This window comes from Coptis chinensis, chromosome 3 (assembly GCF_015680905.1).
Source record: "Coptis chinensis isolate HL-2020 chromosome 3, ASM1568090v1, whole genome shotgun sequence".
Taxonomy (NCBI): domain Eukaryota; kingdom Viridiplantae; phylum Streptophyta; class Magnoliopsida; order Ranunculales; family Ranunculaceae; genus Coptis; species Coptis chinensis.
In genome coordinates, this window is record NC_141458.1 from 88,965,343 (window position 1) to 88,993,082 (window position 27,740).

General features: G+C 37.1%; 2 protein-coding genes and 2 pseudogenes across 12 annotated transcripts; 1 reads left to right on the plus strand and 3 right to left on the minus strand.

Annotated features, from left to right (window-relative positions):
* Positions 1 to 806: 806 nt before the first annotated feature.
* LOC147511486 (S-adenosyl-L-methionine-dependent methyltransferases superfamily protein) lies at positions 807 to 17,625 on the minus strand. Its single transcript, XM_086603186.1, has 8 exons — positions 17,466 to 17,625; positions 17,268 to 17,382; positions 12,150 to 12,197; positions 9,900 to 10,152; positions 9,049 to 9,136; positions 8,864 to 8,929; positions 1,378 to 1,446; positions 807 to 1,260 (listed from the first exon to the last, which is right to left on the minus strand). The coding sequence occupies exons 1-8, from the start codon at positions 17,559 to 17,561 to the stop codon at positions 1,171 to 1,173; spliced, it is 825 nt and encodes a 274-aa protein (XP_086459312.1). The 5' UTR covers positions 17,562 to 17,625; the 3' UTR covers positions 807 to 1,170.
* On the minus strand, positions 12,501 to 13,432 carry LOC147511487 (nucleotide pyrophosphatase/phosphodiesterase 1 pseudogene; annotated as a pseudogene).
* Positions 17,626 to 18,289: 664 nt separating the features above from the next.
* On the plus strand, positions 18,290 to 21,126 carry LOC147511488 (phosphoinositide binding protein). 10 transcript variants are annotated; one of them, XM_086603176.1, is made up of 9 exons: positions 18,290 to 18,422; positions 18,554 to 18,853; positions 18,998 to 19,081; positions 19,240 to 19,317; positions 19,556 to 19,931; positions 20,154 to 20,330; positions 20,537 to 20,586; positions 20,710 to 20,767; positions 20,845 to 21,126. In XM_086603176.1, exons 2-9 carry the CDS (start codon positions 18,557 to 18,559, stop codon positions 21,039 to 21,041), a joined length of 1,317 nt encoding a protein of 438 aa, XP_086459302.1. In that variant the 5' UTR covers positions 18,290 to 18,422; positions 18,554 to 18,556; the 3' UTR covers positions 21,042 to 21,126. The 10 variants fall into 10 exon arrangements, with proteins under 10 accessions (XP_086459302.1, XP_086459308.1, XP_086459304.1 ...); XM_086603182.1 differs by having other exon boundaries at positions 20,880 to 21,126; XM_086603178.1 differs by having other exon boundaries at positions 20,166 to 20,330.
* On the minus strand, positions 21,067 to 26,953 carry LOC147511489 (putative lactoylglutathione lyase, chloroplastic; annotated as a pseudogene). Its single transcript, XR_015219417.1, has 8 exons — positions 26,856 to 26,953; positions 26,081 to 26,206; positions 25,847 to 25,911; positions 24,720 to 24,932; positions 24,539 to 24,586; positions 23,337 to 23,444; positions 22,967 to 23,107; positions 21,067 to 21,420 (listed from the first exon to the last, which is right to left on the minus strand). The product of XR_015219417.1 is annotated as a putative lactoylglutathione lyase, chloroplastic (transcript).
* Positions 26,954 to 27,740: the final 787 nt, after the last annotated feature.

Sequence of the window (27,740 nt, forward strand, 5' to 3'; positions counted from 1 at the left end):
AAATTGCATAGACAACAATGGTAGGGAATTAAATGCACGCGTGCAAATATATAGTACGGACGTGCAGCATGCTTCTGTTTCTTTATCCCACGCGAATCAAAGAAGTGATTGAGGGCACGTGTCCCAAGAGCGAAGAAGAAAGAAGTTGTATCGACCACGCGGGACGAAAGCGTGCTTGTGATTAGCTGATCTCTGACAATCAAACCCGTCCTTCTCTCTTGTACGCGTGCATGCATATTTGATTGATCGATTGATTCATTATGATCCGTAGATTGATGGGTCAGTGTTTCTATGTACATTGCTTTAATCAGAAAAACGTTCGAGGATAAGTGTTGCCTATCTGGGTCACCACAATGAATACCTTGCTTGTGGCCTGTGGTTGTGAATCGTGACGAACTAACACATATCATTTGATGACTGCAATACTCAAAAGTCGTATCTTCATTAACAAAATCGGTAAAATATACTCAAAAGTCGTATTTTCATTAACAAAATCGGCAAAATCTTTCGGTGATGATACAAGAAAGTCCCCGAACCCCACGATCTCGTATAAAACAGACTTGCCAGTCAACAAAAAAAAAATGCTATAATTCTGATTCTTATTCTCGAGCAACCACTGTACAAAATGACACGCAATTTTACAATTTGCCAAATTTTCACAACCAATGCATTTTGCAGTTTTAACTGATGAAGTTCCTTCATAGTCGCGAAGTTTCAGGTCGGCGTCCAGATTCTAAACTATGCATGAAACAGTCATTTATTAAACCTGCTCAAAAATCATCACATTCCATGCAGTAATAGTAAACTAAAAAAAGCCATACTCAAATTCAGATTACTTGATATTCACTGCATAATCGTCATATTGAATCAGGAAAACTATTAACACTCACTTTTTCCTTGCAAAAATTACATTTGGTTTACAACAAAATAGTAAAATAATTAATTTACACAAATTACAGTCCTGCGAGCATTGTTGCAGGCAATATTCGTTGTTTTTAACATTCTTGTGAAGGCTCAAAAAGTCAAAAGCAGCCTTAACCCATAGTGAAACCCCACAAGAACAAAATTGTGAGTAAGAAACCTAGGGAACTTATCAGTCAGAAATAAAGTAAGAATACCCTTGTTATATGATACTCAGCTGTTGGGGGGAACCCGCTTTTAATGGATGAATCACTTGTGAAATACAAAAATTGGCCTGTCAAATCCAGTAACACTGCCTGGTATGCTGTCTGTAATATTCTCTACTGTCCTAAAACCAATCTGCATACATGTTCACCATCAGAAGCCTATCAATCACTTGGATGTAACAAATCAATCATGTGTACTTGGACATGGAATAAAAACTCCGATAATAAAAGCATAAATAAAATTGTATACCTTGTCTAGAAGTATCTCCTGGAAAAAAAATGGACGAAACGTAATACTGTTGTAATTCAATCTCGCAGTCTGCAAATAAACAGTTTAGGACAAATGCACAATTAACACCCAACAAAACTATAAGAATCCACCAAAATCACAATTGGTTTTCAATTTGCCAGAAATTTATAATGGGAATGGACATTGATTTTGATGCTGACTAAACAACAGAGAGCACAATTAACACTAACATTTGAGGTCTATCCTGAGAATGTCTAACTACTATACCACCAAATACCAAATATTACTTGTGCCAGAAAATCAAAATGCATCATCTCAAACAAATTTCATTTTTCTAGCACGGTTCACTGTGTCTCCATCCATCCCCCCCCTGCGTGCGCCAATCTGGAGCGTACTGGCATGTCCCTCATAGAGGTGAGGGTAAGACTCGAACCCTGTTCTTCTTACAAGAAAGTGCAAAGTGCGTTCTTGTGTGCACTTTAATCAACTTTGAAAAGACTTGTGTGCATAGATCATATAGCTTGACATAATAACATCATCAACGGTTGGGACGAAAAGGTCAGCCATTCTCAACAAGCGTACTATTAAAGTTTCTCTCTTTATAATCATCTGAGAAAAACAACAATACCGACATATTTATACAGTGTTTTTAAACCTTAATTTCCCCCAAATTGGAAGATATAATCATAAGAACTTTTATAATTAGATTTCATTGCTATGTCAATGTTATTTGTTCCAGGTTACCCACGACTTTAGGTAGCTTTTAGTTTCCTCTTTTTTTTTATCAGTAAATAGATATATTATTGATATAAAATTAAGAAACATAGAACAGTAGGATGAGATATCCTTACAATGGAAATCTAAAAGAAAAAAAACAAAATACATAAGAAACAAAACACAACAATCTCAAGTCAAACTATCTTCCCATCTACACACAAAGTACTCAAAAGGAATATTACTAGTTTCCTCGTGAATTTTGGCCCAGAAGAATAAGAGGCCTTTAATCGACATGATCAAATCCTCCAAAGATGCCACAACTCCCTCACAAGTCCTTCTATTCCTTTCCATCCATAGACCCCACAAGACCGCAAATGGTATCATACTCCATATACATCTTCCCCTTTGAGATTGCAAATCCGAAGACCAAGAGGTTAACATACCTTTCACCGAACCTGGAGTAACCCATAGACTACCTGACCCATGAATGAGAAAGCACCAAACTTGCCAAAAAAAATGACAATGAAGGAGGATATGATTCACAGACTCACCATCCTTCAAACACAAAGGACCAAAATTAACTAAGGTTTCTTTGAAATGTCTCTTTCTATGATTATCGATTGTTAAGATTTTACCTAAGGTTGCACACCAAGCAAAGAAAACGACTTTTAAAAGAACCTTGGACCCCCAAATAACACGACTGGGAAACATGTATCTAAAAGCATATGGTTTGTTTTGAGAACTCAGGGCATAATACCAAGATCTGATGGAAAATTTCCCTTTATTTTGATTGACCAAAGACGTTTATCTTTGTCCGGTCTCACAGGTGGGATGGAATCCAGTTGTAAAAACAACCACACTCACTATATCCCTATCGGAGAGAGCTGTATCAATTCCCAAATTCCAAGAAGCCTTTATCAATCCTCATGAAAGAGCGAACTGGCTATTTCTTCAAAATAGACAAGGCATATAATCTTGGGAAAATCCTAAACAAGGGTCTATCGTTTATCCAAACATCCTCCCAAAACCTGAAACTCTCACCATTCCCTAAAACATATCTAATGTTCTTGTGAAACTCTTCCTAAACTGATACATGAGCATGAATTATTAATTAATTAGTAGTTTCTATTTTATTTGGTTTCCTAATTCAATTAGGAATAAGACTTATAATAGTTTCTTATTTGGTTTCCAATTAGGTTTAGTAGTTGTTTTCTTATATAAAGGCATCTAGGCCTTCATTGTTAGAGGGTTATTATTGATTATTAATTCTTTGTGAATTGTTTTTCATGTTTGAAGGTTTAAACCCTAGATTTAGGTGTTTGTTTTATTAAATCTTACTGATGTTCATCCATTGTTGAAGCTTCCGCCAACAAGATACATCAAATTTAATATCAAGAGCCAATCGATTTTTGGGAATTTTTTTTTAAGGGAACACTGTTCATCGCGGGTACTGTTCACCAAACACTATTCATTGGGGGGAAAAAAAAATTCTTCAATTTTCTTGGTTAATTGTCATGGAGTATCGTAGGAGAAGTAGAAGAGAGTCACCGCCGCCGCCCTATCATCGAAGTTTCCATGGGTCGAAGTACTATGCCGATCACAATTATAAAAGAACTTATGATATGGATTGCAGCCGCCGCGAGAGTTTTACTCCTTCAAGAAAGTATGAACCTCCTTCCCCTTCTCCATCATTGGTTGTTAGTTTGAGGCGAAAATTCAAGTCAGAAAAGAAATGCGAATTTTCCTCCCACGAATTGATGTATGATTCCGATTCCGACAACACAAAGAGGGATGGTGTTTCCCTTCTTAAAAATTGTCACTATCACAACCTCAAAAAAAGTTTCCCTTTGTTGGTTAGGCAAGCTCCCCAACCTTCTCCTCCTGATCAACTCGGTAAATCATCTAAAGAAAGAAAAAATAGTCATTCTGATCCTGCTTGAGAAGTTCCTCCACCACCTGACTATGAAAGAGAGCGACAACGTCAACAACTTTTGTTTCAAGCGGGGGAGTTTGTAAATCAGCACCCACCACCATCTGCTCCAGTTTGTGAGAAACAAGATTTTGATAATAAAGAGAAAACCAAGCATCAAAGCCATCAACCATCAGTGCGACACTTCAGTTCGAATGATCTATGTGCTACTGTTCATCCACTTTGTCTCATTCTACCCACTTCTTCTTTTTCAATTCCAGTTGATATCTATACATCTATTGACAAACAAAAAGAAAGTGTGAACGACAGATAAAGACAAGGTAGGAGTCTCGGCATCCAAACGTCTATCTTTGCGAGAGTGTGAATCAGATGAAGTAGTTCAATGTGTACCAAAGGCTTTGGTTAGAAAAGAAGAAAGTCTGACGAAAATTGGGACAGTAGATGATGAATTTGTTAGGACTTATACTGTAAAAAAAGTTCAAACTGATGCTTCGGTAGCTCCTCATCATCTAGTGCCAAGGATACAGTCTAGATTCTCTACAAATAATGGTGCTGAATTTATTCCAAACTTTCATTCTTTGGAAACTTGTCTGCCTGACCGTCACAGCCCAGTGTTTTCGATAGATGCTTTATTTCCGTATGTCAAAAGCCTGTTTTTTGGTAATATGAAGTTATTCCAAGATTCTTACGTGGATCCATTCATTTCTAATCTAGTGGTGCCTTTTTCTCCATGGAAGCATATAAAGGAAATCAGTGCATATTTCACGGATGGCAGTCTCAAATTTCTTTCCAATGGAATATTTTGGATGGCGTGAACGTGAAATCGTGGTGTATGATTACTTTTGTGAGTCAATACAAAGCCAAAATTCGAGGTCGAATTTTCAGCAACCCGGGGAGGGTGACGTATTCGATTATGAAGAACTTTTGTGGGTTTGAAGATTTTCAAGACAACAAACCGAGGACGAGTTTGTTTAAAGCCAGGGAGTATGATACATGAGCATAAATTATTAATTAATTAGTAGTTTCTATTTTATTTGGTTTCCTAATTCAATTAGGAATAAGACTTATATAGTTTTTTATTTGGTTTCCAATTAGGTTTAGTAGTTGTTTTCTCATATAAAGGCATCTAGGCCTTCATTGTTAGAGGGTTATTATTGATTATTAATTCTTTGTGAATTGTTCTTCATGTTTGAAGGTTTAAACCCTAGATTTAGGTGTTTGTTTTATTAAATCTTATTGATGTTCATCCATTGTTGAAGCTTCCGCCAACAAGATACATCATAAACTTTTAAAATACCTTTCCAAACTCCATAAGGACTCGTAACAAGGCCACTCAACCACCCTAGATGGCTCTCCCCAAATCTTGACACAATAACCTTTCTCCAAAGGTTATCCCTCTCTTCCCCTAATCTCCACAACCACTTACCTAGCAACGCCACGTTAAACTCATATAACCTTCTAATATCTAGGCCGCCATTCCTTTTAGATCGACACACTAAATTCCAAGCAACAAGATGGTATATGTGTCTCTCCTCAGTATCATCCCAAAGAAATCTCTAATGATTGTCTCCACTCTTTGGGATATACAACGAGGCATGTGAAAGAGAGACATATAATAAACAGGAAGGCTAGACAAGTACTCTTAATCAGAATGATCCTATCACCGTAAGACAGAAAATGCCCCGTCCTAGTTTATTGCTAAATCTCTCAATCACATTATCCCAAATGTATCTAGACCTATACTCTACCCCCAAGGGAAGACCCAGGTACCTAGAAGGCAAGGTGCCCACCACACAATCAACTGACGAAGCGAGAAGATTCAGATTGTCCCTCTAACCTACACCATAAATCGTACTCTTACCCATGTTAACCTTAAGACCAGACCCTGTTCCAAAACAGCATAAAATACCCCTAAGAAATCTAAGTTAATCCAAATCGTGTCCCAAAAAAACCACCGTATCATCCACAAACTGGAGATGAGAAACTAAGACTTGCCCTTGATCAACTCTGACCCTCCATAGCCCCCAGTTGATTCGCATTTTCGATCATTTTACCAAAAACTTCTACAACTAGAAGGAATAGGAGAGGAGATAATAGATCTCCTTGCCTAATGCCTCAGGAACTCTTGAAAAAGCCAGCTGGAGACCCATTAATGAGAATAGAAAAAGAAACAAATGAGACACCTTCTCACCCATCTCCTCCAACGCACTCCAAAACCAATGCTCCCCATGATATAATCAAAAAAATCTCAATTAACATGATCATATGCCTTAGTCAAATCAATCTTACTCACAATCCCTAGAATTTTACTCGTAATTCTATCATCAATAGCCTCATTTGCAATCAACACTCCATCCAAAATCTGCCGCCCAAAAACAAAAGCCCCTTGTTCCTGAGCAATCACCCGAGATAGCACTTTCTTTAGCCTAACCGAAACAACCTTGAATATAATCTTATAAGCACTCCCAATAAGACTAATAGGACGCAAGTCACCAATACTTTCGACGCCTTTCTTTTTAGGGATGAGTTTCACAAAAGTGCTATTAAGACTATGAGCTAAAAATTAGTCTCATAAAAATCTTTTACCATCTCCATAAAGTCAATATGCACCACATCCAGACTTTTTTAAAAAGAATTCAATGGGAAAGCCATCGGGACCCGGAGATCTATCATTTCTCAAACTTTTTATGGCTTCCCAAACCTCATTCTCTTCAATGCTATCCTCTAAAGCATCTCTTTCCTCATCCGAAATACGAACCACATCAAGATTATCAACAAGCGGTCTAATGGGATATGTCTCAGTATACAATTTTGAATAAAATTCGACAACTTTATCTCTGAGATTCTCTTCTCCACTCACCTCCTCTCCTTCTATAACCAATCTATTAAGATAATTCTCTCTTTGTCTAGCTTTGGCACAAAGATAAAAAAATTTAGTGTTGGACTGTCCCTCTTTAAGCCATCTAACCCCCGACTTACGTCTCCAAGACACTTCCTCTAGATATATAACCTTCTCAAATTTCCCTTTCAACTCCTGACGAATAAACATATCCTCCCCTACAAGAATGCCTTCCTCTTCCTTCAAATCTAAAGTTCTTATCTCACTCAAAAGCTTTTCCTTTTACCTTTCGGGCCTGCCTAAATCAAGTTTATTCCAATCCTTGATTTTGTTTTTCAAATACCGCAACTTTTTGGCAAAATGAATACTCGCCCTATCGCAAATCTGCTCCACCTCCCACCATTCTCTGATTTTATCGACTAGGTTAGGATCTGAGAACCACATAAGCTCAAACCTAAACGGAGTGGGTCTCATCTCTTTCACCAAACAAATAGGATGGTGATCAGAACTCGTACTCGGAACTACATATTGAATTAAAGCCGACCAATCCTCTTCCCACTCACTATTAACCAAAAACCTGTCTAGTTTGGAAAGAGTAGGAAGTTCCTTCTTACTAGACCAAGTAAATCTACCCCCCGCAATAGGGAGGTCAATGAGCTCACATCTCCTCACAAAATCATCAAAATATCCCATATGACAAGTAATGCGACTACCTCTTTTCGTCTGATGAGAAAATCTAATAACATTAAATTCACCAGCAAAACACCAAGGTTAACCACTTCTAAAAGCATAAACATCATCGAGCTCGTTCCAAAATGAAGGAAAATATTTTTTGTTCGAAGGTCCATAAACCGTGGTTACAAATTTAGACTTGTCCTCTCCCGAAAACTTGCACTCTATTGAGACTGAAAAAACATCCGACTAAGTTTCCTTTTTTGATTGGTATCAGTTTCTATATGGTTAGTCTTCTAAGGCTATATATAGCATGTAGATTATGACCAAGGGAGTCACATGAATTGAATTCGTTTTACTTTGTAATTAAGAGTACATCAGATTTTATATATTTCCTTTCAAAGTGGGTGGGTGAACTAAAACTTCCAATAATATTTGTCACTTTTTCTTATAAATTGACAGCGAGAAGTATAAAGGTGAAAATGTGTATGGTACGAAGATCAAGAAGAAAGTGATACTACATTTTGTTTGATTTTAATGGTTTTACATATCAATAGATTATAGACCGCATATAAGAGTGGAAAATGGCACACAAACTTGTTGATATTTGAGTGCTTTCTATACAACTAGAAACAACACATATCACTACATGTCTACATCCAATGGCCTTTAGTGATACTTTTAATAAGAAATGATATGAACAAAGTACATTATGCATGGATCTACTCTTCGATTGTTAGACAACTTAACTTACATTATATGGACGTTATGGTTTGTTTTCCCTACATTTAGCATGATATCCATGTGTCTGTATGTTTGTGTTACAATAGAATATGTAGCTTATGATTCACTACACACGACCATACACAATACAAAATTGATACATGAGCTGATAGTTATCAAACCAAGATTATAACTTTTAAGCATATAAAATCTTTAAGAATGCCCATAAATTCAACTCTTTACAAGAATCAGTTGGTGGAAACATTGGCTGACCCCGCTTATGAACTAAGTCACTAACAATAAGAAACCAACCCATATGTTGAAGTTACTTGGCCTCGACATAAGGTGAAAGTGAGAAAGACCCTGAACATTTTCCTGCTAATGACCTAAGATTGGTTTAGTATGGGCATTATCAAGCAACCTTACCACCACTTCATTGGCAATGCAATGTGCAAACTTATCAGTGTATGGCAAGATAACAGACACTAATTCGGAAATTACTAGCTTTCTACTTTTTCTGATTCTAAGTTAACTTTATTTCATGTGCAACCAACATTTCAGTACAGACTGGCAACCAAAAGATGGAACAAGGAAAAACTCAATACCTCAGATACTTGATAGTTCTTCTGATATGACTTCCACGGTTGAGGTTCCAAAATAAAAATGCCACCCTGGTAATAATATTGATACTTTCAATTACAAATTTTACCAAAGGAAAATAAACCCTACACGAAATGTTCTGCTTTAACAGCCAAAACAAAAAATTGTGACAAAAGGAACAGATATATACCGGTCGAAGCAGTCGCCATACATTTGCAAATAAAGTAAGCAATCCATCATCGCCCCAGTTCAGATGGACCCATTTTGTCACACTCAAACTACAATAGAGATGTCAAAACCATTTGAGCCACTCAAGCAATACACATCAGTATGAAACAAATATATCCATTTGAAATCCACAGTAATCTTGCAATCAAATTGTCCCAATTTTTATATCAAACCAAAGACAAATGAAGACAACATTACCCAGAACCACAGAAACCATACCATTTCAACATAAATGGTAAGAACCAAACCATACATGCCAATACTGCGCAAAAGTCGCAGATTCTGTTTCAAACCAAGGAATTCACATTAAATGTCTTTCTTTCTTTCTTTTCATGTATGATGGACAATGCATATTTTTGGAACCTGTCATGTCAGACAAGGTGACAAATCAGTGCTGCAAAAACTTTCTGACATACTCAAACAGATTTCTGTACCAATTATGTACATCAGTGCCACACCCTTCATCATTGTACATTCGTATGTGTGAGGGAACTGGAAGCATGTCTCTGAGTCATAATTAATTTGATAATAAAATAATCTTGGAGTAACACTGTTAATATCCTATATAATCAGATTGACAGTCTTGTATCTTCGCCAGGAGTAACAGTATTACTCAAGAAATCATGGAATTACAAATGACAGCCTCCTTGACCACTTGATAATTACGCATTTCAAAATTGTCACACACAAACACACACATGAATGCCCTCTTGGCGCCTAAGAAATCACAAGAACAATTGTCGCACACGCACACTGTTACAAAAATACAAGCATTTCCCAAAGATGTGATGGAAAAGAGATATTAAAACTTACCATAAAATAGTATCATACTTCTCCAAATCACCAGACAATTGCTCAACAAAATTTTCTTTTCGAAAGGAGACTCTGTCAAACGGACTTTTTTGAGGAACTTCTGTTTCATCATTTAAAGACAAGGGTACACTAAGCTCCACCAAATCCTCGGTTCTATTCAAAAGATCAGATTCAGAAGCATTTGACGACCAGCTACTTGAACTATCCTTTTTAGATAGTCTCTTGAGATTCCAATATGCACTTTCTATGAGAGCTGCAAAATGAAAAAGTTGTTTAGTAGTTGGAAACTCAACCTCTGCAACGGCATCTAAGTTTGTCTCAGAACGATAAGAAAATAGTAATATGCAACACCAGAAAATAAATGATATACAACTTCAATTTGCAAGTTGGTTAAAACAAACCTAAGAATCTACAAAACTACATGCATTAACCTAGATGTGAGCCAGGAAAACATAGCGAAATACAACCAAGATGATTGATAGCCCTCATAAATCCCTTATAAGTTGACATTTATGACAATAAGGAAAGTCAACATCAAACATTAGTTGATTAAAAACACAAAACTAAAAGCTTTAGAAGGTTCCACACCAACCTAAAAGTGAATGAATGAAAAGGCACAAAACATGAAAATATGAGCACAAGAAAACTGATTAAACAATTAATTTAAGCCTAAATAAGCATCATAGAAATATTCTCACTTATATACATACCCAACAAGGAAGGATAAAATATGGACCCATTTTACACCGTAACCTCAGATAACAAACAAGGAAAAATGATTTGGCAGCAAATGAAAGGTTAATGTTAGATGTTGCAAATTTGAAAAGACATCAAACATCAAGTAGCCCCTGAGCACAAGCTTAGGCCATGCAGGACACTTAATGCGGTATAATGTGCATCCAAAGTGCACAACTTTGAAGTGAATAGCCAAATAAGTAAACATGAATAATGCCATTGATCAAATTGCATGAGTTTAGGCAGACAGGAAATTGATTAGACCAGCAATAACTACCAAGACTTGCAAGGTTCAAAGATTGCTCAGGGAGCAATTAGAAGTTCAGAGTTGTTATAAGAATTCAATAGTTCAATAGATACGCCTCTAAGCAAAGAATCCTATGGACTAACTAAGTGTTGGAAGATGAGGGGGGGTATTTTCAGCCTTAGTGTATGAAACATGAAGAGATATGCATAGTGATAACTCAATCTTTATACAGGTCGACATGTATGCCCAACCACTGAAAACTCTCTGTATAATACCAATTAACCGGGATAAACTAGAAACATTACTATCGCAAATCAGCACTATTATTCTCTCACCATAAACATCTACTTAAGTCACATGTAGTTTCACCAGTTCTTGACCCCTTCAAATTTATCTAGATCTTCATCTTCCATGTTGGTAACTTTTAGAGCATCTAATATTAGAGTCTCAAAACAATTCCCTTGTTTTATATCCTAGCCAATAAAAACCAAGAAGTTCCAAAATGGCACTCTTCACTGATGTTGTTAGTGCTCCTTTTTTATATTTGTAAACCACCCAATCAATTTGAGGTGATTTTTGATGACTCGTTACATACCAAAATAATGTGAAATTCAATCAGTTGTGGAGAACTGGAGATGCATATAGATAATAATCGAGAGTCCTTGTATAGTTGTATCGAACATAAATATGTCTACACCAAAGAACTAATGATCCACGCACTGAATAAGAAACGACAATAAATTTGGAAAAAAAAACTATATCTATATCTATGACAATTTTACTGATCCAAATCAGGGTGAACCAGAAAAACAGAGAACATACAGAATAATCTTCAACCATGCATATCACCACCAACAAAGACGGTACTTATTATTTAAGAAACTAATGATCCTCGCATTAAAAAAAAGGAGGGAAAGAACATATCTCTTTGAATGCGAGGATCATTAGTTTCATTAATAAAGGAAAAGTAGGCTGAGAAGACCTACATTACAAGAGAAAAACCAAAAAATAAATATTTACAAGAGATGAAACAAAACATAAGAAAAAAACCCCAAGACATGCACCGTCACCCCATGTCTAAGAACACAAGACAATCCCATCCAGGCATCTTGCTACAAAAAACTCAAAGAAACATCCTCTAAACTCTTTGATATCTCTTTGATATTTTGCTGGTCCAAATCAGGAAGAACCAGAGAAACAGAAAACATAGAGGAGAATCTTAGACCATGCATATCACCAACAAAGATGAATGGTATTCAAAAACTTACAATAATCAATGTCTACTCCAACAATGCTTCGGCAACTGAAACTCGTGGCTGCAAATAAACCAGGAGAAACACAATTCAGTAAGAGAAAGAAAATACAAACATGTTACTTGTTGCAGTAAACGTGTATGTTTATACACACATGCAACACCCAAAATAAAAGCAACGACATGATACCGCGAAATAAAAGAGTAAAAAATTTGGAGTAGCCACATAAAACTATAAGCAAGCGACTCTTAGAAATCAGAACCTCAACATACTAAAGGATACTATAAGCCAGTTCTTTCCCAAATTTGCACAAATGAGTCGAGGTGAAAGAAGCAACTAGCGCAATATATAAGCATGTGTCTCTGATCTTGGAGAGGGGGTACAACAAAGGAACACCAGGAAATGGCATCACAAAGTGAAGAAATACATCTTAACGAGATAAATATCCAGCAGAAATGTACTACAATATAACAGACCAAAACAGTACCACTAGAGTACTTCAACTAGACAGCAGTAGAACCTCCATTCTCATAACTGTTTGGCAAGAGAACAGAGTTCACAAATGAAGCTGTGCCATTATTAGAAGCGCCCTGTATATTCAGAATTGATGTAATCAAATTGTAGATCTCAACGCTCTCGAAGGATGGAATCTTGTGACCTCTTGCAAACCGAGGGCCATGACCAATAAAGATGGTCCTCATAGAAAAGTAAGCATTCTCGTAACCATGAGCTCCCGCACATTGTCTCTGGCTCAAATTCCTCTGCTCCACCATAAACCCTTCATTGAGCAGTCCTATTATTGGAGATATGCGCTCACTTGCAGCGTAATGAAGTCTATCAGGTAAGTCCTCCTTTAGAAACACTTTCAAATATTTCCCATTTGAAACTCTGCTTGAACTTAGTCCTTCAGTCATGTTCTTTACAACTTCGGACAGAGAAACACTAGCAGGGGGGCGAATTGCCAGCAATGGACTATAAGACTGAAACCCAGTCCACCGGAATTTCAATCCATGGAGCCAAATCTTCAAGAAAGATGAGTTTTCTATCACATGTATCAACTTCCCAATGATTTTATCAATATTATCTACTGCTTCAGTGATCTCCGGATGATCGGGCTCAACACGATGACCCTGACTATCTAGATCCTGAAAATATATGTTTATAAACGGAGGACCTGACTATCTGAATCCTGAAAATATACGTTTATAAGTTATAACTGGATCCTGAAAATATACGCTTATAAACGAAGGAATCTCATCACTAGGAAGATCAAAGTGTTAAATTGCCAATTTCTCCATAAGCTCTAACTTATGTGAAGGGTCAATTCTATTTATATATTATGAGTCTTGGGAGACATAGGTGGGACCACACCCACACCTAGTCTTTGGGGTCAACACAAAGTATCGTAACACAGTATCCATACGCTCCTCAAATGGAGCCTTCTTGTTATAAGGCAGACAATACTTTGGAGGACAGTCCCATGATCCTTTCTTTACCTCAGAACCGGGCCAGAAGTAGGTAGTAGCAATCAATCCATGCTTGACCACAGTTTCCCATAGTGGTTCGCCAAGCCACCAATGTGGTTCGTGATTGGGTTCAAGTCACAATTCTTCTACATTACGTAAGGGTGAAAATAATCATCAAGTTTCATCTCCTTCAGATTTCTAACAGTGTTGAAACACTAGTTTTCTTTTTTCCTTTATGAAACAAAAACATTTATTTAAAAAATAAACAATAAACTAGTAAAGGAAGCATACTGCATACCCTTAGTCACCAGACCGCTGAGCAGGAGCGAGAGCGTCAAAGCATCTAACTTCAGAAGCTCCACTATCTAGAGTGTCCTCAGAGCGCCTAATTTATATACATAATTTATTTATATTTTTTTTTATTATTACATACTTTAAATGTAAATTTTCCTAATATATATAACTTAGATGTACACTATACGCAGTTGTACCACCTAAGCAGATGTCATTCTTCCCTAGCATTCATATCATTTGGTTACTATAGTCATGTAGTGACTACTCAAATAAAAGTTAATTTGTTGAAAATATATCAGAGTTTTAATATTGCAAGCTTTATCAAATACTTATTGACAATGAGAAGTCCAATCAAATTACTTGCTAAACATGTTAATATTGATAAAATAACTTAGCAAGTGTTAACTTCAGTCGTCGGTCTCTTGGTGACACATTCTTTGTGTCAGTAAAGTTGTAGGTGGGTCTACTTTATGTCTACAATTCTAAGACTATAGGTCTAACCAAAAAGTACCTTTTGATTAGAGGTGAACTAAAGATAAGCGGTTTGCAGTGGTAATAGGATAGAGCGCAGTTTCCCAAAAAGCAAAGCGCGGATTGGAAGCGAGAGCGACAGGCATGTGTGACGGTTTAGGTGACTAAGAGCATACCAGAAGAAGAAACTGGCATGCACATTAATTGTAGAATAGTCTTTATGCATCTCACCCATTTAGAATAGAGATTTGGTTGAGACGGATAAAAAACTCAAGAATCAGACACACCTGATGTTTAAAAAAGTTCCAAATTTAACACCTTGAACCCTTGAGGCACGCCAACATGAGGCTCTCAATTACGCACTGAGGATGCAGTCTTAGACTTCATGTGAGGCCTAGACAATATTGATGCTCGTGCCTTGCCGCTGTTGACATGATGCACAGCAAGACTATGGCCTCACCAACCTCAAGGTGCAACAAGACTATAGCCTCACCTCAAAGTAACTTTAAAGGCCAAAGCTCATAGATTTTCTATTTCCTTTACTTTTCTGTATTACAACTTTTCCAGATCATTGCTCACGTCTTCTTTTATATCTAAACGGATGAACAGTCCAAATGGTCTATAATTACAAATTACTTTGACAACCATTAAAGAGTTCCCTTTTAAGCCCTATTTCCCATCTATAGGGAGCTTTAACCATAGAAACCTCAAACTATTTTTAGATTTATTTCCATCACTTCTTGCAGTCTTCTCGTGATAAGTTTCATATTCAGAACCAAGAATCAATAATTCAAGACTTGGTATCACTTGTCATGTTTGCAGTTTCATCAAATTATGCTTATTTAACTAATTTTATCATATGACATGGTTTTCGTAATTTTCTTGAATCAATTATACTTCTTTACAAAAAACAATTTCCCTACTGAGGATTATGCCTCACTCCTCAAGGCCACAATTACGCTTTTAGCAAACAAATTTTTACAAGGCTTTCTCATTTTTTACATATTGCTTCACCACAAATTGCCAGCCTTCCTCCTAAGCTATGAGTCTATAACTCACTTCCTGTCAGCAACAATAAATGCTAACCCAAGGAAAATTCACACAATATCGCTACTCCTACATTTTTACACCATAAGAACAAGAAAGATCTCGCTATCCAAGCCTCAGAGAATCAACCCATGCATATGAGCAATCATAAATTCATAACCTCACTAGGCTGAAAGAACATATTGGGAACCCTCAACCTCCCCAATCGAACGGGGGATTTAAGATTCTTAAACACCATCTCCTACCAAACTGAAACTCTTTCTTGACAACTTTATCTTCCCTTGGGGACCTTCTCAAAGCTAATAACTTATATAGCCCACGGATTATGCCACCAGGTCTCGACCCGATCAAAATCCACAAATATAAAGAAAGACAAAAACAGGACCACTAACCGCGCCCAAAAAATAGCACGTGGATCGAAAGTCGCACCATCATATCCTTGCAATGCCCACAAAAACAATAGACCTTCCTCAAAACATTTCTCGAAGGATCATTTCAAACATTCAAACAGTCTAAAAATATCTGTAGAATTTTAAACTTGCTTAGTAGCGCATCCAAGAAAAGCAAAACGCAACAAAGACTTTTTTTTTATCAGTTAGATGCCTCAAAGAATGAAAATCAAAATTTACCCATTTTTTGACTCTCCATTTCTTACCTGGTTATATATACTCAAGTTGAGGTTCAGACTACCTGGTTATATATACTCAAATTGAGGTTCAGACTACGCTCTTATGCTGTTCCCATAAGCTTTTTCAAAAATCACCAAGAATTGTCCAACTACCATTGTGAAAGGAGTTGCATTTACTAGTTGTAAAGTTCATAACCACGATTCGAAAGTCTTTCGCAAAACAACAAAAGCACCAAACAAGGACACCACCCCATCTGCTGATCACAATCATATAAAAGTTTCACCACACGGCACAAACATTGAATGTCTAGGTGAAATGTAAAACACCTATGGTTAGTGTAACTGCATTACCTTTTATCAATCCCATGACAGCATAGAATTATTCTCATCATTTTCTTCCCCAAATCAAAGAGATCCAAGATATTTCACATAATCTATTATGGCGAACTCTCATAGATTGCTCACTGCTCAATATGGAAGATCAAAAAAGCCGAAGTATCTTACTGTTGTTAACAACATAGTCGTTCATATGTTGAAAGATCAATACCTCGTTGATCAATCAAGCATTATTTGAGGGACACATCCAAACAATTAAACGACCCCGAACTTAATGAGCTTAACAAACATGTTTATATTTGGGATTAATGAAAAGTTCAAACTTCGAAGAACCATGCATATAACCAGTAAAAAAAAAGGGCATAAGACACCCTGGAAATTTGTCTTTGATATCTAAAATCAGATCTTCTAGGAGTGTTTTTTCTTGAAGAATCTCATTGTGGGAATCTTAATGGTGAGGCATGAATCTGGTTAAATAATAAAGATAATCAAGGAAAACATTACTCTCACACTCGCTAACAATAAATTAGCCAAGTTTGCTTATCTAGATATCTTCCATTCACTCATGTATACAGAAACTACTTAAAACAGCACGACATTCATCTATTCTCTAAAACTTCTTGACGTCCATAATAACAAATAATAAGTATATCGTGAATATCATTCTACCTAACTGGAAATGAGAGAAACATTGGTTTTGATTATGCATTCCCAAAATTGTTCAATCCCCGTCCTTGACAGTTTTTCACTGCACTCTCTGCATGACAAGATTTAAACCTTGTATATGTTAAGGATACACATATGAGATAGCATGTGGATCACCCTTGTCAAGGCAAAGTCTATTAATAAATCTGTAAAATTGAAGTTTAATCAGTAAGAAGAAATATTTACCGATTTCGATAGTAATCAAGCCCTGATTACAACCAATGTCAAAACAATCTTTCCCTTCAAACCATTCTTTCTTGAACACCTTAAAGCGAGGATCTTGCTTCATGTCTCCAGCTAACTAAACCAAACCAAACCAAACCAATGGGGTATTAATAAACTAATCAATCAATCAAAAAATAATAATAAATAATACAGACTTACTCGATAACCATAGTAGTTCCTGTAGTTACCGAAGACGGCCACTTCTTTCCGTTTTCTCTTCTTGCTTTCTTCCACCTTTTTCTCTTTGTTTTCCATTTTCGTTTCTTGAGCTGCAAAGGAGGGGGGTTTTGCAGGGTTTTGTTTAATAATGATTGGGCCCTTGTGTTTTTAACCCGGATCCAGCCCAAATTACTCAGATCCAAATGTAGGTCAGACAAGTGGTGGGGCCTTGTTTAAAATAAAATAAAGATTCATTTTTCACACGGAGACGATAGATTTTTTGATTGTGGAAATCAGCCAACCCCCTACTTTATCACTTTCCTCCTGAGTGTGCACGTTTGCTCTTTGTAAATTAGAAATCCATGTTGCATTTATATATATATATATATATATGTTAACATTGTTAAGACTTTAGACCAAATCCCGTTGAACCAATGACTCAATTGTGGTACGTAAAATAGTATAATTAACAATCATTAAGCTTTTTACCTAGGCCATAATACAATGGATTTGAAATGTGGAACATTATTGAGAAAAATGATGAAGAGTTTAATCATGGTCTCATTAGCTAGTGCTAGAAGCAGGGCCACTGTACCATACATCAACGGTGGACCTTGTAGTTATGATGATTTCCCGCCGCTCAAGAAAATTCTTTACCTGAAAAGCACAAAGAGTGGAACGAAAAAAGGATATTTTGTGTTGGGGAACAAAAGATGGTCAGCTTTGAGGAGGTTCCTTTAATCAGAATAAATACTTAAGCACCACTCCTTTTCATTGGTTTATATTTACTACCAAAAGTGAACTCAATGCTGCTCCTTATTTATCAACCCCACTTCTCTTTGCTTCTTGTCTTTACGTAGTTTCAAGAGTTGCACCTCTTTTCATGAAGTGCTTTACTCGTACTTCAGACTTCAAGCTAGCAACACATATCGACAGCAAACTGTACATCATATCAAGGTTTCAACAATAAGATCATATATTTTATTTTTTTTACGCATTTGTCTTTAGTTTAAAACTCTGTTTTCACAGTATTGTGTTTATGTTTAGTGTTCGTAAATGCTCAACATTTCGACTGATTACCACCTCAGGGTATGGAATCATTTGTTTATCGTCCCAAGTGCTCATCGGGTCGACTAGAAGACATAGAAGAAGACACCCCGGCGAGTTGGATATCATTGGCATGTGCCCCTCCTGAAACTCCAACTGAGTCGATGGAGTTTCTAGCCAGATCATGGAGCCTATCTGCTTTGGAGCTTTCCAAAGCTCTTACTGAAACGCATCCTCACTCCAGTTTCCCTGTGAAAGTTCCATTGTGTTCACCTGGTTTGGAAGGTCATGATATCAACTCTACTACAGCTTTCTCGGATGATGGCATTACAATGGAAACTGTAAGACAGCTCCACTTACTTTTGAGCGTGATATCAGTTAACCATTTGTTTTCACTTTTTTAAAGGTTCGGAAGTTCGGAAACTTCCAAACATCAATTCTGCCATCACATATTTGATTGGGTTTGCATCTATATATGTATGCAGCAAAAGAGTTCACATATATCCCAGCAACTCCCTCCTCTTCAATCAAGTACTAATAACCATCAAATAGAGAGCGAAGATACCAAGGTACTACCGCACTATCGGAAGATTTATAATATTTCTTCTTTATTTTAGCAAACCGGCCTTAGATTCTTCATACGTCGTCATCTTAGTGTTTGCCTTGCTGGAGTGTCATCTCAGACATGTTAATGCGATCTCTAATTGTTCTTCACACTATTCACAAGTTTGTGCAGGAGCTTTATCTATTTCACCAAGCACTAAATCCAGAATTCCTATCAAACCAGCATTTGCTCAAAAATGGGGTATCTGTGCATCTACTCTTTATGCTAAAAGATTGGAATCTCCTTTGTTTGCTATTCTTTTTTGCTCTAGATTTACTCGTTCTGCTTATTAAAGTACATAAACTTTGGATAGTTTATCAGATATCCCAAACCAGGACTGTTTAAAGCGTAGATAATGGTCCATAACCTGTAATGTTATTGCTGAATTTAACTTTTGAATCATGCTAGTTAGTGTCGTATTCTAATGAGTGTTTTTCAGCTTTATAAGAGTGTGCTGAAAGGAAAGACCATTGGAAGAAGGCTAAAAGATCAGAGGGAGAAGAAGAAGCAGGAGATCCGAACCCACAATGCCCGATTACATGGTGCCGTGTCCGTAGCAGGCGTTGCTGCAGCTGTAGCTGTAATTGCTGCAGCTACCGCAACATCATCAACAGACAAAACAGCTGATCAATATGATGAGCCATCCAGGATATCAGTTGCAGTTGCATCTGCAGCAGCATTGGTTGCATCACATTGTGTTGAAGTTGCAGAGGAAATGGGTGCAGATCATGACCAAATCTTAACCATTGTAAATTCCGCAGTAAATGTCAGAACAGCAGGTGATATAATGACTTTAACAGCAAGGGCAGCAACAGGTATCTCCAAACTTTCTAGATGCATTTTCCAGAAAAAAAAATATAATAACAAAAAAAAACATTTCAAGGTGATATGTTTATAATGCAGCCTAACCCCACAACATGTAAAACATAATATGCTTAATGAGAATGAAACGAGCACATAAAAATGTCCACACAGAGCAATAAAGTTTGAAATTATAAACAAGATGTGAAATCCACCAGTACCTGACTTTTAAAAAGTTACTAATGCAGCCCTAAGAGGAGTCGCAACTCTCAAGGCAAGATTGCAAAAAGGATGCAAGACTTCAGTCCTTGCTTCAACTGAGGAACAATCAGAGGAAGGCAAAGAACTGGACATGTCATCAGAACTAAATTTTGTTCTTAAAGGGGGAGAACTACTCAAGCGTACAAGGAAAGGTATGGTTCTCCGACAACAACCTTAAAACTTATTTAGGTATTTCAATGTCAATGACTACACAACCCCTTGCACACACCACAATTCTACACCATTGACTTTAAGATTCCACGCAGATATTTTTGAAGTAGCTCACAGCCTAGAATTTCTAAATTCCATAACGATGTTGACCAACTAACATGTATTCATGAATGCTACGTGCTACCAGGTGCTCTTCACTGGAAGCGAGTTTCGTTCAATATCAATTCAAATTGGCAGGTAAAGAAGAGTGAGAGATATATGGAGAGAATGGAGAAACTATTTTTTCGCTCTCTGTTTCATTCTCAAGTCATTACTTATCAATCATCTTTCTTTTATTCCTGAACCTTGAATCATATGCAGGTGGTTGCTAAAATGAAAAGCAGGCATATGGTAGGAGCTTTCACAAAAAAGAAAAAGTGTAAGCAAAACTTTATACCTTAAGTGGTCTTGAATTGCACTGCTCATCTGTGATCAAGCAACATGTCATGCTTTCAGGTGTGGTTTTTGATGTCTGTTCCAATGTTCAACAGTGGCCCGGAAGAGAAAGCGAAGAATGTGGTGAGCACAGAACTTACTTTGGGATCAAAACTGCAGACAGGTTAATTGAATTTGAATGTAGTAACACATCAGAGAAACAAATGTGGACAAATGGCATCATGCAGATGCTGCATTACCATGCCAACATAACATAGTCTGGGAGATGTAACTTCTTAGATGTAAATTGTAAAACCTAGGTTTTGATTTCATAAGTAAATATCGATTTCATAAATAAATAAACTAATAGATGATATAAATATCAAAAACTTCCCAGCTGATGCTAAGTGTATGGTAACGAAGATGTTTATTACAACAGTCAACATTGTAAGCAAAGTGACTATCTACACAGGTTCAGCGTCATTTTCTTCTGGGGTGCAGCTTTTGGAAAAATCAATTCAGTTGAGGCAAGCTCGGAATTGACAAAACCGTGGTGAATTTCCATATGGGCTCAATTGTGGGATGCTTGAGGCAAATATGATGATTGTTCCGAAATCACTCTAGTTCCTTAAGAAAATCAATATTATCAACAAAAACCTGCGAGATGAAGGGCGAAAATCAAATTAAACTTTATTAAAAAAAAATCAGTAAATGGAAAAAAAGTGAAAAAAAAAAACGCATAATTGGAAACTTCTGAGGCACAAGAAAAAAATAAATAAATAAAGAGTCTAGCACTATTGATTATCATGAATCTATCATATAAGCAGTTGCACAGCTCAAAGAAACAAAGTTCACCCATGGACCAAGTAAGTACTAAAACAATATTTAGCAGGCCAAATTTGTACTAACCCTCCCTTTTGCATTTTGGTATTGTCCACTTGACCATTATTGACTGTTAGAGACCTTTGTGTGCAAGACTGCAAGTTATGTGCTGGTCACATGCCACATAACTTGTGGATACATGCCTTTCTATGGACTTGCGAGCTCCTTTGGCGCTTTCTCCTTTGTTGGAGTTACCAATGAAAAGGACAACCCCTCCCCACCTCACGTGCCACGGAAATTTCCACCTCCCTACATGGCGGTGGTTCAACCCTATCATATCTATTCTTCCTTAGGCTGAGTCCAATGGTGCATCCACCCTCCATCTCAATTCCACCAAAAAACAGTGTTTTGAGGATAGGGAGTAAATTTTGGTGTCCAATGGTTCGGACCATTCTAGGCCACTTCGACCGGCGCGAAATTAAAAAATAAATAAATAAATAAATAAATAAAAAGAATTGGTCATAATTAATTTCTGACTTGGAGGGGACACAAAACAATTGACTCCATTTCAAATGGCGCCAAATGATATGCTTAACCATTCTGCGCCACTTCAAGTGGCGCCATTTCATCTGGCGTAGAATGCACTTTGCATTTCTCAAAAACACTCTCTATATATAGAGAGTGATATTCGGATGAAGGGTAAAAACCGCCGCTCCCCACACCACTTTTGTGAGGATACGGGGCCATTGGACATAGCCTTATTTCTTGCTCTCTCTAGCTGAAAGGGTCGATAACTTAATAGAACGTTTTGAAACTAAGCGAGACAATCTGTAGAGTTAACCTTATGATGCCAGTGAGCCAGTGAGCCAGTCAGCTCTGCCAACTTGCCAAGAGGTAACAAAAGACAAAAACAAGGGTGGGGATAAAAGCAAAGGAGGTTCAGGATTAGTAGAGTTTGTATAAGTTTCTGCACTTGGTTTCAAACTTTCAATCATATGGAGGATGCTCTAGTTTACACAAGCCTCCAACGGTCCAATCTCTGAAATTCAAGCTACAAGAAGCAAATTAAGAAAGTTCTTTTGCTTTTATGTTTGAATGTTTCTCTACTCAAGTTTATATCGAGGATGGTATAATTTAATGAATCTTGCACACAAGCCTCCAACTTTCAGCAGTCTGGCTATCTAGTCAGTGAAAAGATTCTCTCTCTAAAAGGTTTTGGTCCTGCATGCATACCTAACAGGCATTAATCAGAATGTAACAGATGCCTCTTTCTTAATCCCCAGTCCAAAGGTTTAGCAGATTTAGTATAATGACAGCAAATCTCTTGAACACAACAAACTTTAAACTGCTAGGCATGAAGCAAAAGGTCTAGTAGACATACCGATTTCCAACCATCGGGATCCAAGCAAGCAGTAATCTTTGTGTTGATGCCAGGCAAGGGACCAGGTTCCCGCATGATCTTCCCACCATAAAGCTTAATAGCGGCTGCAGTCTTATAAACATCGTCCGTGCCTATTGCAATCTGGTAAAAGAAGCAAAGAAAATCACCTTAGAGATACCCACTGACCAATTAAATAAGTTTAGACAACACCCAGCCCAGGGAGATATAGAACTGTGGAAAACTTATTAGGTAGAACGAAATCAGGAGGCAACTAACAGGACTGTATTGAGACTGCAGATTTAAGTTCACACTGCTCAATATTTCAATTTTCTTTACACTTCTTTTTGTAGGAGAGGAAAGAAGTATGCACCTGCGCATAAGCATTTCCTTTGTCGTACTCTGTGACACCATAGTTGTATGTCAATTCCAAAACCACATTTTTATCTTCAGGACCATACCCCATCATAGCGATTGTATACTGAAAGAAATGAGCCAAAGCGTCAGTACAGAAAAAGTGCGAATATAATATACTAAACAAAGTTAACACTATAAAAATAATGACAGAAAAGTGAGAAAACCAACACCATTAAACAAACACCTAAACAAATGGAACGTAATACGTTTTTTTACCAAACTCAGAATCAAGTAGTTAGCTAATGAAGGACTCTCTGCTACCCAATGATTCAGGCTGTATTGTTCTTACCAGAAGAAGCAATTTAACTTATCAAGCGACAAAATAAAATTCCCACAGGCCACTACTCTGCACCTATCACCACCCAAACACAAAACCCACTTTCAAAAGCAATTCTGTGGATAGCTTGTTCATAGACCAGAACTGTCAGTTAAATGCATAGGAAACCAAAGAGCTATACGCCCTCTACCAAGTGCATGGATATGACATACACAAGGAGGAAGAACTTCCAAGATGAAAGAAAGCCAGATGATCAGTAATACCACCACAGCCAAAAGCAGCATCCATTCATTAGGTTGATATGCCATGTTCAAGGATCCTGTTCTGATCGGTCTTTCTATCGCCAATGAGAAAGTAACAGCAATTCCAATTGAGTCATTTTTTCCTCTAGTTCACTGTGGTGTGGATGATCCAAAGTCTGGTCTAATTATTTTTATCCGGTGTCTGTGGAACTGTATTTAATATTCGTAAACTTGAGAAATCGAGGCCTGTGGTTAAGAAGCAGAGAGAAAATACATCATGTGTTTAGATTCTGCCCAAGTCTCACAGCCTCTTTCATTTGGAACAGAATCACAGATCTTCTCAATAGTCTCCCCTGACGATCAGGTCTGGCATCAATGTTTTTCATTAGACAAGGGAAGAGCAGGTTCAGTGGCAAACTATCCCTTATGCTGTGTGCTGACTGATGTTACTAGTGTAGCTAGTAAGGCTCTTTCCGAGCCGGGTTCATACTAATGTTTTCAGTTGGAATTATGTGTTGCTTTGCTCGAGTCCTCATGAATGTACTATTATGTGTGCCGACTAATGTATGCTATTGCATGAATGTTTACAAATAGAAACAGAACTAGGTGGAGTCTGTTTATAGGCAAGAGTCTAATTACCTTGTACTCAGGGTTATCACGTTTGCGGAGAAGTTCCATGCCAAAAGCCTGTTATTTCAAACAACGAAAAACAAAATTTCAGACATTGGTATACATAATGCGGGCAGCAAAGATTTGCAAATACATATGCAAATTACATCGAAAGGAATGACTTTATGCTTCTGTGCAGACAGACCCTTACCTTCTCATAGAACTGTATTGCACGATCGAGATCCCCCACACGAAGCATCAACTGACACAAAGGCTCGGGTGTTGGCCCTCTTTCCAAAAGCTCAAACTTATAACCATCAGGATCTTCCACAAAAGCAATAACTGTATTTCCACCTTTGACTGGACCAGGCTCTCTGGTTACTTTCCCCCCTTTGGCCTTTACGAGATCCACCGTCTTGGCAACCTATTCCAACAAACAAGTAAATATAGATCACTACAAAGTGCTGGAACATTATTTGAACCTTCAATATCTATATGATCATTATCAGAACCTTCAGTATGTATCCATCACTCTAATCAGTCTCTTAGCATAACAAGATGAGTCTCGTCGAGATGTATTGAAACATGGGGAAAGAAAATAATCATCAATATTATGAGGATACAAACTCAACTATTCAAGTTCACCTTATATTGTTAAAAATGATATCTACTTCGTCATAAAATATATAATAAAGAATTGATACAGATGGGCATTATTGTTATAATGTGCTAGCTACTCAGGTAAGTAGCTAGGGAGACTACCTAAATTGGAAATACAGTAAAGGAGTAAAGCAATCACATTGGTCAAGAGGAGGGCAAAATGGAGAAAAAGACTGGAAGTCAAAGGAGAGTGACGCTAAGAGGTGGAACCGTGGAGGGGAAGAGTGGGCCAAACCTTGAGAGAGAGGATCGTGTTGGTATCAACCAAATCATAAACCCGCAATCAAATCAAAGTAATTTCATTATATGATAGCGATAATAAAAATATTAATAGCGTCAGTTTCTACATTAACATTCCCTAATCTGGAAGCGAACAATCAGACCTCAGGTTAACAAACCTCAAATTTTGTTCATGAAAAAGGACAGCAGATTAGGGTCTAAGTTAATAATGAGATCCATGTTTCAAAAAAATCTAGACAGGAAAACCAACTAGATGATACCACGACATAAACTCTTCAGTAACAAACATAGTGGAATCATGGGAAGTCCGCGCAGCAAGGCAAATAAAAATATTCATGCAGCATACGTAGTGTAAGAGATTACAGGTGATGCATAAACAAAGCACGTCTATTTGAAATTACTTCCATAGATAATGTTCCTTTGAAACAGAAAACTTACATCCTCAACCGCAACACCAAAATGACCGAAACCAGCTCCTATATCATACTTGTCAACTCCGTAATCTGTATCAGTTTTAAGAATAAATGATAATCAACGAGAAGCAACCATAGACCACAAGAGTACACTATTATTTAAACTAAACAATAAACTTATGTTCCAGTTCTGAATATTGAAGGAAGAAGCATCAATGTTTATAACATCAAATGTCCAAAAGGATGAAGAAAAGCTTACTGTAAGTGAGTTCAACAACAAAGTGGGAGTCTTCAGGTCCATATCCAAGAAAGGCATTAGTGTATCGGCTCCTCTGGGATGTCGCGTTTTCATAACAGCTTCATCCCCAGGCATTCTGTATAGAATCTGCATTTACCAAACAACAATTAGCTTATGCTCATAACTGTGCATTATTATTGAAACAACTCACAAACGTGTACAAAAAAGGAGATAATAACAAAAGAGAAACGCATTGAAGAAGGTTCTATTGATAAAGACTTGCATTGATGGCATTCTTTTATACCTTGATTCTGGCTGATTGCCTTTAATGACAAGTTTTAAATCTTACGGCAAGGAAACCGAGTTTACGTGAGTATTCTCCATGAAAAAGCATAAAGAGAGGAGCCACATGGCACCTACATCCCTAAGACATTACTCTTGACAATATATATTCCTCTCCACCTCTAGGTGTGTCCCAGCTATGTTGTATCTCCAAGCACCTTCTGGTATTCACAAAACTCTGCCCTCTCTATAAGTTGCAGCTTTTCGAGTAATGGTTTCAGGAATTTGGTGATAAAGAGTTTGCGAGTTTGAGAACTAATCCGGGATTTAACAATCCCAAACACGTAATTACCCCTTACTAAAAACTGTAAAAAGATAAACAGCTCGAGAAGCCCTTACAGATGAAAGACCCTACAAAACAAGTAATTCTATCATATAATATATTTCCCCCCGCTAATTACAATAAAAGTTTAGAAGATCCACAAATCGCCTATAATAAAGAGAAGAAACTTACTTTATGGTCTTGTCCAAGTCACCGACACGGTAAACAACATGCAGCATTCTCCGATTGTCCTATTTGCCCCACTCCAACGCACTCTCCTGGCTGATAGCTCGTGCCATATTTCCTAAGTACTACATGTTGGAGATTTTTTGGTTATCACAGGATCTCTTCAACTTGTAACTGTTACATGTGGATTAATGCATATGTTTTGCATACATGTACTGATGTATCACGGCTGGCAAATATAATAATGCATTTTGGTTTGTCTTGCTTCTTCACTTCTTACATATTTATTACATTGCCGTTGTTTACACACTTCAAGGATGGAAAGGAAAGGAAAATTCTAGCGTGGTCCACCTTTTCCATAAGTTTAGTGTGTTTCTTTACTGTGGAAAGGAAAATTGTATTTATCTTGTGGAAACTAAACTGTGGAAAGAAAAGGGTTTCGAGTTCATAGCTCAACGGCTCAACTCTCGGATTTGAGAGGAAAAGAACAAAAAAATACTAGTTTTCCTTTCTTTTCTTAGCTTTTGCATAACAAATAATAATGGAAAAGGAAAAGCAAAAGAGAAATAAAGCTTAATAAAAGATATGTAGTTTTCTATTCCTTTTCTTTTTTAAGTTTTGGCATCACAAACATCATAGATTCATTTCTTAGGTTCTTTTTTCCTTTTCTGAAATAACCAAATAGACACATCAAAAAGAAAAATTCATTACATTTCTTTATTTTCTATTCCATATTGGACTACTCATGGGTTTTCTTTTCCTTTCCTCAAAGTGAGTGAGTAAACAAATGCAAGTTATATTTTCCTGTTTGATTGGTGCATGGTTACTTCCACTCCAATTTCCTTTGTTGCAAGGATCAGTCTTTTCCAATGTGTTAGTTAAGTGAATTTG